This window comes from Dermacentor variabilis, chromosome 10 (assembly GCF_050947875.1).
Source record: "Dermacentor variabilis isolate Ectoservices chromosome 10, ASM5094787v1, whole genome shotgun sequence".
Classification (NCBI taxonomy): domain Eukaryota; kingdom Metazoa; phylum Arthropoda; class Arachnida; order Ixodida; family Ixodidae; genus Dermacentor; species Dermacentor variabilis.
In genome coordinates this window covers 20,660,237-20,672,441 of record NC_134577.1, presented here as the reverse complement: position 1 = coordinate 20,672,441, position 12,205 = coordinate 20,660,237, and the positions used below count along the sequence as shown (strand labels likewise).

Below are 12,205 nucleotides of genomic sequence, written 5' to 3'. Positions count from 1 at the left end.
CGCGAATCTGTGATTTTAGGAGGTGAGCATTATAGCCAATAATTCCTTCCCTGCGTTCTCCCATACTTGAACCGGGGGATCGTGTGACGGGATACATCATGGGTCCCGCCTTCTTTGTTATGTTTTTTTGCCGAGTGGCCCGCTTCCAGTGTCGAGCTGTTGCATTTGTCTCATTTCACACAGCAGACGATTTCGCACTCTGCACAGGAACACCCATTAAAGGTAAAAGCCAGTGCCACAATCACGAGAACAGAGTCAGATGCAAGAGGATGAAAGAGCATGACTGTGGTGTCGGAACAATGTCGAAAATGACAGTTTCAGTCTCTACGCACACGAGTGCACGACGTGGGAACAGACAAAATGGAAGTACATCTCTCTTGCTAAAGTACAAAGTAAAAGAAAAACATGCAGACATTCGGTTTGTATGTTTTACTATTGCTCTTCACTTTAATTTGTCTATTGAAGCAACTGATTACACAAATAACTGACGTTGCCTTGAATAATCCTTGAAGTTACATGTCACTGTGTGTGACTTTATACGCCTTGTGCACCGCCTATAGAGGCGCCACTGAAAGCCACCTAGCGGACGCTTCCAACAGTACACGCGGGAGCAGTAGCAGACGACAACCCTTTGCAGCAAGGATGGCTGAAGTTCGCGGCTGCGATTTCTCCTTTATTCGGGTGCCAGCCTGCTGCTTCTGCGGTGAGAGCTGTAGGAAAGATGCTGACCTCTGTGCTAGCGGGTATGAACACGATGTTACCGGTGTTTGGGACAACATGGTCCACATACGTGCAAGGTGTGTCCCGAAGACAAACGCCATGAAGCCCATTTACATGACGTGGACCTCATGTTCACTAGCCGATAAATTTGGTTGAGTAATGCCATCTCTCGATGTTTTTTTATTCTACCCTTGCCGCACTGCTGCTTCTGTACTTGAATAATAAGCACCCGTCGTTAGTGCAGACTTATATCAAACAAATCCGCACGGTGCAATCTCTGCATATGCCGTTGTGATTTTTCTGCCCATGAATATATGTGACATCGCTGAATAAGCGCAGTCGAAGTCGTCTCAAGAAGAGTAATTGCCAATTTATTCATGGAAACGCGTACACTAGCCAACGAAGTCACCAAACACACGGGCTAAGAAGAGCGCGTTAGTATTGTACCGCCAATGCAATTCTGCTGCATACGCCGATGAACTACCGTTTCCGCTGCAGTTTGTGCAATATTAAATTCCGCAACGGAGCTGCTTGGAAACGTACAAAGCTAAATACTGACTACCTTTCAGTACTTTTTTTATATTACTAGAGAGAGGTGCCACACATTTAAAGGCAGAGCAGGGCCAGTCAAAGTAGATGAGCGATGGCGGCAAGGCCCGGTTTAGTCGTCTGCAGCGTAAGTATAAGAAAGAATTCAGTTGAGTACAAAACTCACATGCAAGAAGGGACTACGTTGTGAAACAAACAAATCACTCGGCGTGTTAAGTTTGCTCAGGCAGCATCGAGGTATGATGACTTCCCAAACGGGACGCGAACTTTTCAGCGAGAAATGGAACAAATATACCATATGCAGCAGCTATTACCAATTCTCGCTCTGAACTACCTATTTTCTAAACACATTTTTAAAAATGCAAACAATATCTAAGATGCCCTCTGGCGAAAAGAATAAAGCTGTTAAAGAAGCACTTCCTTGGTATCATTCCGATAAGACACAGCGTGATTTATACCCTTTACAAACAAGGCAGGGTGAAAACTTCGCAGCTCAAAAGAATCAACAAGAGTTATGCATGGAGCAACTAGCAATAGTTAAACATGTGCGCATAAAATAGATGTAAAAACATGAAGTGCGCGACAGTTGGTGCGAGGATTTACCGGGCCACATAAAATCAGCAATTTCAGTTCTTGCAAACTTCAGTAGCTTTAACATACAACGCCGTGCGCTCGTGCAGTCGTGCTGCCTAGCTAGCGCAACGCGGTAACGAAGCGGAAAACAATAAACGCGGCAAACAGCATTCTCAACTTTAGCGAAATGCCTTTAAACCTCATGCTGCATCGCAGACGAACTTCGTTGCTCACGCGTCTAACTATGATCGAGTGGAAAATACGTCGACGAGATAGAAGGAAAGGATGAGAACAAGAAATTTCCCTTCGAAGCGACAATCCATTTTTGCTACCGTTGCTTCCGCTGCTGAGGCTTCGCCGGGAATGATTTGAACCGTATCGCCGGCGCGTTTTCACCGGTATTTGAGCCCCCCACCCTGCAACAATTCTTCTTCGACATTCCCTGAAGCTTTGGCCACCCCACATGTGCGAATGGTGTTGCCTATCTTGCTCTGAAAAGGTGAATAAGACAGAGAAGCACGATCAACGACACAACAAACTACGACGCGCGCCATGCTCCTCTCCCGCATGTTCTGCGCAAGGCCGCCACCAGTGGCGCGCCCGTCGGCATGCACGGCGCGTATGGCGCTGCCATGTAGATAGGCGTACTTGACCGACTGACTTCAGCTTTCTGGCTGGGAGTGCGGTGCTGCGAGAAGGGCAAACGGCATTTGCTTTGAAATTTAAACTCATTCCGAGGTGTGTAGGGATGTAACACTTAGCCGACACGATCATTAACACACAATCTATGCACTGCGCTAGTCAGCTCAAAATGGCCAGACCTAGTGATGGGCCTTCTAAGAACGTTTTCTGAATGAAAATGTGTCCAAACATATGAATATGCTTTGGAATAAATGAAGACATGCTAACATACAAGCAAGGCAATTCAGGCACAAAATACAAGAAGAGAGACTTTGCCCTTGCTTTTTATTTCCTGTTAATAACTACCTTCTCCCAACAAACAAATGCAAACCACAACTTCCAAACATACTTCACTAGACTAAACTCTTTACAGGAACACTGACATACATTTTCAAAGTTACAAAATCTCTACCATTGATTTCTCACTGGGAAATGGCCACATGGAGAGAGTTTGAAGGTTGAGAAACATTTTGACAGTGAAGTCATCTCGCAATGCTGAACCGGACGACATCAGTCTCATGATCACACCATTACACAGAGCAAAATTTGCAGGCATCGTGTAGCAATAAAGCTAGGTACAACAGTGTTGCTCTTAAAAACATTTGTAAAAAAAAGAGTGCTTTGCTTGTTTCTTCAGGCAGTGCTCGCATGTGGCAGTCACAACAATCACAGGAATGGAGCAAGCAATGTGTCGTGACATCACGAGGCATTCAGCTCCTTGGTAACATAGCCAAAATATTTTATTTATTTTCCATACTGGCAGGGCCCAAAGGCATTACAAGAATGAATGAATGAAAGTATGTTTATTACACATTAAAATGCGCCGAGGGCGCTGCGGTTGCAAGGGAGGGGGTATTATTGCAAAAGGGAAAGGGTGAGGCTGCCTCCATTTTATTCACGAACGTCCTGGAGGCAGCTAAGTGGGGGCCACATGACTTACAAGAGAGGAGTGGAGTTAACTGGTGACAGCTTCTTTAAAGTTTGTGGCGTCAGAGATGGCAGAGATGACTTTCCAAAGTTTAAATGGTTTCTACTATCATTTAACAGAAAGTGATACTAAGGAAAAAATGTCCTGTCAGTATATTCCTAATCCTTAAAAGCCCAAAGAGCATTCCACATGAAGGAAAATATAAAATAACTTGTCTACTATTATTTCTTGCCATGAATATTGCATTTATACAAAAAGAAGACTGCCATAATGTGAATGATCCATAGCAATGATCACACCAGGAATGGCTTCTTGGAAGTTCTAAACATACTCCATTGGTGTGACCTTAACATGGAGAGTGACTTGCCCATACTGGGCATGAGCTGTCCAACTTGTTCTGGTGTGATTTACCCATATAGCCACAAGGACCACTGTCTAGTACTGTCCACTAATACATTGCTGAAAAGTGAAGCCGAATCTTCAGCAATAATGTGCCTATGGTTATGAAATCCAACCAAGAGATATGCGCAGCCACCGCAACCATCCGCCACTAGAATAAATCTTCCTGCTTCATTTCTTAAGTTATCTAGTATGCAAAGTTCACTTTTATGAGAAAACTGAATATTACTGATATAAGTGATCAGAGAGACTAACAAAACACCATGCAACAAAAACGAGGTTCTCTTGTGAAAGCAAAGAAGCTTTGAGACAGTCAACAAATAAACTCAACCATGAACTTCGCGAACAATTTTCTTTCCTGGAATGAAAAGCAACATTCCGACTAGTAGCCACTGCTGCTATAGATCATTTTTTTTTTCAGCACTTTCTATGCCAACTTCACATTAATGTGCACGAAAGGCACTAGGGAGTTGCTGAAGGAGCAAAAGATGTTCTTACCAAATGCAATGGGGCACTTGTATAGACTTATTGCTGTCTGCAATTAGGCGTAATATAGACGAATAATGGCACAGAGTGATGATGAAGATCGAAAGCTACAGCAAAGCAAGAGAAAGAATAATAAAATGGTGGTTACCTGCACTGTCAATCATGCTTCAAACATACATGTAATGTAATTTGCTATAACATGAATCTGAATCTATAACATGAATAACACGAATCTGCTGAAAAGATAACCATGCACAAATGGTGTACTCAAAAGTAGACGCTAAAAAAAATATAAGTGTTTGGGTGTCACAATTACTAACAATTTATCATGGAATTTACACATTGATGTCTGTTCTTTGGCCTTGCCTAAATTATATTTCTTGTGACATAAACTTAAAAATTCCCCACCTAACCTAAAACTGCTTGCTTACTATTCATTTTTTAAACCGAAACTTGAATATGCATGTGTTGTTCAGGACCCGTTTACTAAACAAAATATTAAATGTCTCGGAAGGGTACAAAAAAAAGCTGTGCGATTCATATATTCTAAATTCTCTCAATATGACTCCCTCTCACAAATAATGCGTGATGATGGCATCGAAATCCTTGAGCAGCGAAAGGAAAACTTGAGAATTCGATTTCTTACCATGCTTTTTAATGGAGATGAAAGATTAATCCTGCATCCTATATGTCTACTTCAACGTCTAGGCTTACTCGACACCATCATACAAATTGACTAACACCTTATTTTGCACATATGGCCCAGGGCCTTACTTGAGCCCAAACTCTCAGCCACGTCCCCCTTTCTATAAAGTTTATCACCACCACCACCCAGAACTATAACAGACTGGAATAACTCGTTGCTTGTTTCAAAAGATTGATGCTTTGTATTACTGTTGTGTCTTACCACCCTGCTTGATTGATTGAAGCATTCTATTATTGTTGAGTTTTAGCACCCTGCTTGGACCTGAACTATGTCTGCAGTATGAAATAAATAAATAAAAAAATACAAAAGTCTAGAGTGACAGACCACTGTTTGGAATATCTCTCATTTGTTCTGCTCCAAGAAAAATGACATAGTTTATCTTGGAACATGAACCTTTGATAGCAAAAGAGTATTAACACAATTACATGAAGTAAGGTTTGTAGTTCTTTAGGTTGTATAAATTGTAGTAAACATTCACTAAACAGGCATGGTGTCATGAGTGCACAAACATGAATGGGGCCACTATCTTGTTTGCATTCGAAACGCGAACGTTTGGTTTCGTCTCATGCGATTGTCCCAGGCCATGCCGATATTGCGTCGTAGGCCAATCTAAGCCAATCGCACGAGGCAAAACCAAATGTCAGCTTCTTGAACACATACAATATAGCAGCCCAGATCTCTCTCGATAATCGCAAGCACTCGCTGTTGCCATGCGATCGTTCTGTGCTGCTGCTCACTTCTTCAGTTCAAATTTGCTGTGTCTTCAAAACTCAGATCAGGCGACCTCCAACACTAGAAGAACTTGTAGCTGTGCTACTTGGTAATCCCATCTTGGTAACAGCTTCAGAGCACAAAACTTCAGCACTTCAAAACTAGGCATGTGTGAAGACAGGCCTGCATGAAGCCTGCATGCTTGTACTCCACCCTGGCATACGCAGCAGATTACCTCCAACATATGGCGCGCTGGTTGCGTGTGCGTTTGGTCACGCGAGCAGGGCTACACCACACTTCTTTTCTAGCCCGCCCTTGGGGCCGTGCAGGCTCAATCACGTGACCTCCAATGTTGGGCATTCATGAAGCCATCACCCTTCCCGACTCATCTTTGGATGCTTGCCCTAGCACCCACAGCATATCACATACAACAGGCAGTCCATTCATCCTCCTTACATTTTAACTCTACAAGGAACATGGCGACGACAACATCAAAAATGCGCCTGGAATGTCTGTACTGTCGCAATAAAACAAGTGTGGATATGTCTTATGCACATAGAGAGCTAGGGCTGTATTCTTGAATAATCTATTTCATTTTCTGTTCTTTCTACCCTTTGTCATAGGCTCAGATGTCACTGTGCATATCGCTGGGATCGGCCACTTGGCATGACGTGCAATAGCAAAAGAAAGGAAAATAAAGTGGAAAGTTGCAGAGTATGTGGCCTAACTTCATATCTTTCACAGTGGCAGCAACCAATGCTGGCCCATATTTACATTGTTTCCTCACTGAACAAAAAGTTCTGATCTAGCTAAAGGCGACACTTTAGACATTATGGATCAATAATCTACAACATTTAATGTCTGCATTTAGTGCACCATTAACTGTATCGACAGTGTGTCACCAGTTAAGTATCAAGCAATGAGTCAGAAGTGTGCAGGCTGCAAAGAGGTTATATTTCCATAAATCCTGGGCATCCAGCCAGGGATTCACATTTACAGCCTACACAGGTAGGTGCAACCAGCACACTGGTCTACTCTTTGCAAAAATGTGGTAAATAAAGTCACACACAGGGTGTCCAAGTTATCACACAGGTTAAAAAAGAAGAAAGACAATCGAGTGTATGTGGGTAAGACCAAGTACATGTTGTTCGGAGTACAAGCAAGAAATCACCGGTAAACTTACAGTCAATGTCATACAATTGGATAAAAGTGATTAATAAAGGAAATAGTTGTTTAATCCAAATGTGGAAATAATAAGAAAAAGGAAAATGACAGTCGACAAAAAGACAACTTTCTGCAGGTGGGAGCCAAACCCAAAACCTACGTATTATGCATGGTCTGCTTTACCAAATAAGCTACAGCAGTGGTCATCCACTTTCCTGGTTATTTGAGAATGTCTACGAGATTAGCCCTGGTAGCGTCAGCCAGAACCACTCATGGCCCTGGCAGCAGGTGTGGAACATATTTTATCAGCCGGTATCATAGCATGTGAGCTTAGGAGCCCATGTGAGCTTAGGAGCCGGCAAGCGGCCAATGAACCTTTGTATACACCCTACTCGTTTGAAATGCAAGAAAGCAGCCACAGTCCTAAAACTGCATTCGTCCAAAACAATTATTAGGAGACTGTACAGACGTTTCAAAGCATACGAGGTGACAGTCAATATCAAGCCAACACATTTGGCTTTGGACAAAGGCACCACAGTAACTTTGGCTTATCTTCTCCTTTTATTATGTAACAAAACACTATGAGTTGTACAGATTCTCAAGCTTTGGGGCGTATCCCAAGCATGAGCCGACGTGTGTTCCAACTCACTCAAGCAACAGTTCGGTCTTTTTCTTGGAGAGACGCTCCTCTCTCGCCCTGAGTCTCCGTTCTCGTTCATACTCTTTGTAGCGTATCATGTAGCTGAAAGAACAAAGGCAGACGCATGTTCCACATCACTGCAACCAAAAAAAAAACCATGCACCCTGTCGGCAACATGCTGTCTGGGAGTGGGCTGGCAGTTGCGTGATGATGAACATTGTTTTGTTGCTAGTTTCAGTATTGGTTTGAAAAGTGCAGGTGGCACTGTTTGCCCTGTCTGTATGTATGCTATGACGCTTGAAATAAAGACCATTCAAGATACAACATTGGCGACGAGGATCGCGACTGCCAATTGAGTAATCTGGCTCGACCATGATAAAAGCGCCCCATGTGAACAGGGAACAACCCACCCGACGAGGCTGAATATTGCTGCCACAGGCAATTCATAAACAAATGTTCAAAATAAACAAAACAAAAATAAAAGCCTATGTGTTATATGTACAGTCACGTGCAATACGAGCTGCAACATGGTCTCCAAGGTCAAAGGGCCTTCATGAGCACATGGCAGTGCCGAAATTAAAAAAACTGCTTAGAAAATGCTGAAATATAATAAATGACAATAACAGACATATGAAAAACCTGCAAGCGCGCTTCTACACACACCATCTTTGACACAACCAGGATGACGGACCTGGGGCTAGAATGGTATGTGAAGTACCAAAATGCAGGTCAGTGACATTATTCCCGCGACTGTCCATTCCCTGCACCGTCCAAGTTTTCAAAACACGTCTCAGCTTTAACAGCGCTACTAACAGGAACGCAGCCATCTTCCTTGGAAAAGTAAGCTTTGCAGGAAAGCCTGCTTACTGACTTTTGCGTATCGTCTATTGACAAGATGTTTACTTCTCCAATATTTCGTATGTGGTTGCCTCCATTCAGTCTTAGGGCCCCTTCGACTATGGGCAACATGTTGCAGCTCATACTGCGTGCGACTGCACAGAAAACTGCAATTATACAAAACAACCAACAAACCAAAAAATACATGTACCCCTACGTATGGACGGAAAGGTGTAGGCTATATCACCCTAATACAACCCTCCCCATGACCATGCATAATAAGTTGTTTATGTGAGAAGTGGACCAGATGTACGTGCACATGTACCCAAACAGTGATTCGATTGAAGAAAGTGCTATCTCGATGTTTCTTTGCTACAATCCTTTCTGTAACTGTACTGTGACATCGTTTTGTTGTTGTTTTTTTAAAGCTCCTTGGCTGCTTATTGACTATCCCTTGCAGGTTCTGGTGTGATCCACCAGGGTCACGACATACAATGTGGGAAACATTGCATAAGCTTTATCCAATGAGGGGAGATTGCAAAACATTGCAAAGAGGCTTCTCCACACGATTAGGTTGTCCTGCAAAAGATGGCCGACCACCTGCTTGCAGCACCATTGAGGTGAAGGCAGGCTTGACAGTGACGATGTAGCAAGGAGAAGGCACTGCCTAGAATAGTGGCCCCAGCCCATATATTCTTGCTTTAGTTTCACTTTTAGGCCACCAGTCCACTATCACGTACAGGTCAAACGAGATATGCGAGGAAGTGAGAATTTCGCACACCCTGCGAGTAAAGGCTTCAATTTGGCAAGTGAACAAGCAGAGTACTCCTTAGCCCCTAAGGTCAGAATTCAGCCACAGTGTACACTAGGATGTGATAAAAACTGCACAATATTATATCTGGCCAAAACACTGTGCTTGGACAAACGAAGAGAGGACAGCAAGAAATGCGCCGGACTTTACCACTAAGTGGTGTCAAGACAAGGACAGCGACTAAATAGCATCACATTTTATGGCTAGGCTCTGGTAGAACAACATTCAGCACCAACCAGAGCCAACTAGCCCAGCTTTTTTTTAACGGTTAAATTATGGTATAGAGGCAAACAAATTTTCAAATATGAACTGAATAGCTAGTATTTGCTATTCAATTTGTATAATTATGACAATTTGATATTTAAAATAAGTGAATTTCAAAAATTAATTTCTGGGTTTTATGTGCCAACACCATGATCTGATTATGAGGCACACTGTAGTAGGGGACTCCGGATTAATTTTGGCCCCCTGGTGTTCTTTAACGTGCAACCAATACATAGTACACGAGTGCTCTTGCATTCTGCCCCGACCGGAATGTGGCCGTGCCAGTCAGCATTAAACCTGCAACATCAAGTTCAGGAGTGCAATGCCGCATCCAATGGACTACCCCAGTAGCAGATTGGTCATGAACTATGATGCATTGGCAATAAATATGTCAAAGTTCCATAATTTTATTTCAAGGTGTTGCGGACTCCAGAATATATTAGGATGGTGGAATCGTCTTTTCTGAATTTTTCCAACGAGTCATTGTAATCACAGAGTAAAATCGAAATTTTGTTGTCAAGACTAACACCTAACAAATATATGCTTATAACAAGCATAGGATATATATATATATATATATATATATATATATATATATATATTTTTTCTGTCAGATGTGCCTTCATTATAACGAAGTTTGACTAAAAGAATTTCCATTTAGTGAGCAGGCACCCATGACACTATTTTAAGGTAGAAAGTGTGAAGCCCCGGTACAATCCACTTGCCAAGTTATTGGCAACAGGCACTCAAACAAAGCAAAAACTTTTTTCACAACTGCTGTCGAAATGCAGTGAATCAAATTTCCCACCAAACATGGCGGTGCCTAGAGTTATTGGCACAGGCTCCCCCCTCTAGTGTGGTGGTCACGTGTAGCAATAATGTGCAGTCTGAAGCAAACTGGAGTCACATTGGCTTAATTTACCAGAAGCTGAATGTCTGTGGCTTTTCATTGCCACTACTGAACAGAAGTGTAGAAAGTGATTCGCGTACACAAATGTGTACAGCTCCCGTCATGTCTGTCTAGAGCACGGGAGCGGTGTGCTTCTCAGACCCTTGGCACTGCCTACCATAGCAAGTTGGAATGACGTAGTTGCTCCAGAGAATTCTTTGCCAGGTGGAAAGGGCTTCACCACTCCTGGTTATAGCCATACCCCTTGCAGAGCTCCCATTTTTTTATGATTCTATCTAATGACAGGCTGGACGAGTGCACATTTTTTTGACGCATGACAAGTGGCTGCATTGTCATGCCAAGACAGCCTCCAATAAAGAACCACCTTGCCACTTGCGAATACATGGTTCACCCATCATCAGGCAGAATCGCCAGAAAGGGGGAGCTGCGCAAAGCAGATGGATTTGACAGCAAGTTGCGAAGACCTGTTTGGCTGGCAGCTCATGCTCAGAAGCAGCTATGCCATTCCAGCTTCCTTCAGTAGGCAGCGCTAAACGTCTGCTCCTGTGCTCTTGAGAGCTATGACGGGGGCTATGCATTTGTTTAATTAATTATGGGGTTTTACGTGCCAGAACCACTTTCTGACTATGAGGCACGCCGTAGTGGAGGGCTCCGGAAATTTCGACCACATGGGTTCTTTAACGTGCACCTAAATCTAAGTACACGGGTGTTTTCGCATTTCGCCCCAATCGAAATGCGGCCGCCGTGGCCTGAATTCGATCCCGCGACCTCGTGCTCAGCAGCCCAACACCATAGCCACTAAGCAACCACGGCGGGTCAATACATTCGTGACTAAAGGGGATATGACTGAATATATGTGCACGCTATAACTTTGCCCAGTGAGATTGAAAAATAAAGAAATAACACTTACTCGTCATACATGCAGCTGGCATACTCATGTTTTTCGTGGCCACAGGTTGTCACAAAGGGAAACCTGTGCTTCATGCATGCGCGAAGCTCTATTAACTTGTGTGCACAAAAGTCTCGATTTTCCGGCGGCAGTTTTGCCGATTCCATTTCCTCGTCGGTGGCCACCATCTCTGAATATCAGAAGAATGAAGAGACAAAGAATGCTGAGCAGCAAGAGGGAGAAATAGAGCGATAAACACTACAGTTTTATGCGTCAACATACATGCCACATGAAGCTGCTTGGTCAGAACGGTTTATGAAAAGGGGCCATGAAGGCTTGCAGCCGTAACGCACATAATGATCCTCACTTAGCACGTATTTAGATGTTGCTCTAAGTTTCACTTACATTCGTTTTTTTAACTGGACAGCTTGCGGTCATTTCTCATCATTTGCGGTTGTGTCCCGTGTTTCATGCCTATTTTGCTCTTCTGCATTCAGCGCAGCATTGGAAGCAACGCATGTGCTCATGAACAGCCAGAAAGCCAGACACGCAAGCCACGTAGGGCGCAGACGCCGTATTTTTTAGTCAGTTTAGGCATGTAACAAATGAGACAATGCAGTCAAATTACGCAGACCGTTAAAGTTATAATTAAAAAGGGAGCAGAGGCTGATCGACCTACCACGGGGCTTTCGGCCATTTGGAAACCCAAGCATCGGATCGTGCCTGGGTTGGAAGACCTTCTTCTCCGGTTCCATTACTTGCACCAAAGCATTACCGTTGACAGTGGTCATCGTGCCGTAGTACTGGCCCATGATTACTTGTTCTGTTTATCCCAGAATTTCCTAATCGAGTCCTGTCCTCTTGAAGCTTTGCTTTGCCCTTCGCCCTGGCAGGCCGGCAGTGCCAACGGCCGCGTAGATTGGATTCGTGTGGTCTG

At 43.5% G+C, this 12,205-nt stretch overlaps 1 protein-coding gene across 1 annotated transcript; it reads right to left on the bottom strand.

Moving 5' to 3' along the window:
* Positions 1-7,459: 7,459 nt before the first annotated feature.
* On the bottom strand, positions 7,460-12,188 carry ND-B18 (NADH dehydrogenase (ubiquinone) B18 subunit). Its single transcript, XM_075671922.1, has 3 exons — positions 11,948-12,188; positions 11,290-11,458; positions 7,460-7,659 (listed from the first exon to the last, which is right to left on the bottom strand). Exons 1-3 carry the CDS (start codon positions 12,078-12,080, stop codon positions 7,563-7,565), a joined length of 399 nt encoding a protein of 132 aa, XP_075528037.1. The 5' UTR covers positions 12,081-12,188; the 3' UTR covers positions 7,460-7,562.
* Between the last annotated feature and the right edge of the window lie 17 nt (positions 12,189-12,205).

Bases quoted from the DNA above. Each gene is read 5' to 3' on its own strand.
- ND-B18 (XM_075671922.1), bottom strand. From the start codon at position 12,080: ATGGGCCAGTACTACGGCACGATGACCACTGTCAACGGTAATGCTTTG. The intron at 11,459-11,947 runs GTAGGTCGATCA...TCTGATATTCAG, and splicing joins AAATGGCCGAAAGCCCCGTG to AGATGGTGGCCACCGACGAG. The intron at 7,660-11,289 runs GTAAGTGTTATT...TTGTTCTTTCAG, and splicing joins GCCAGCTGCATGTATGACGA to CTACATGATACGCTACAAAG.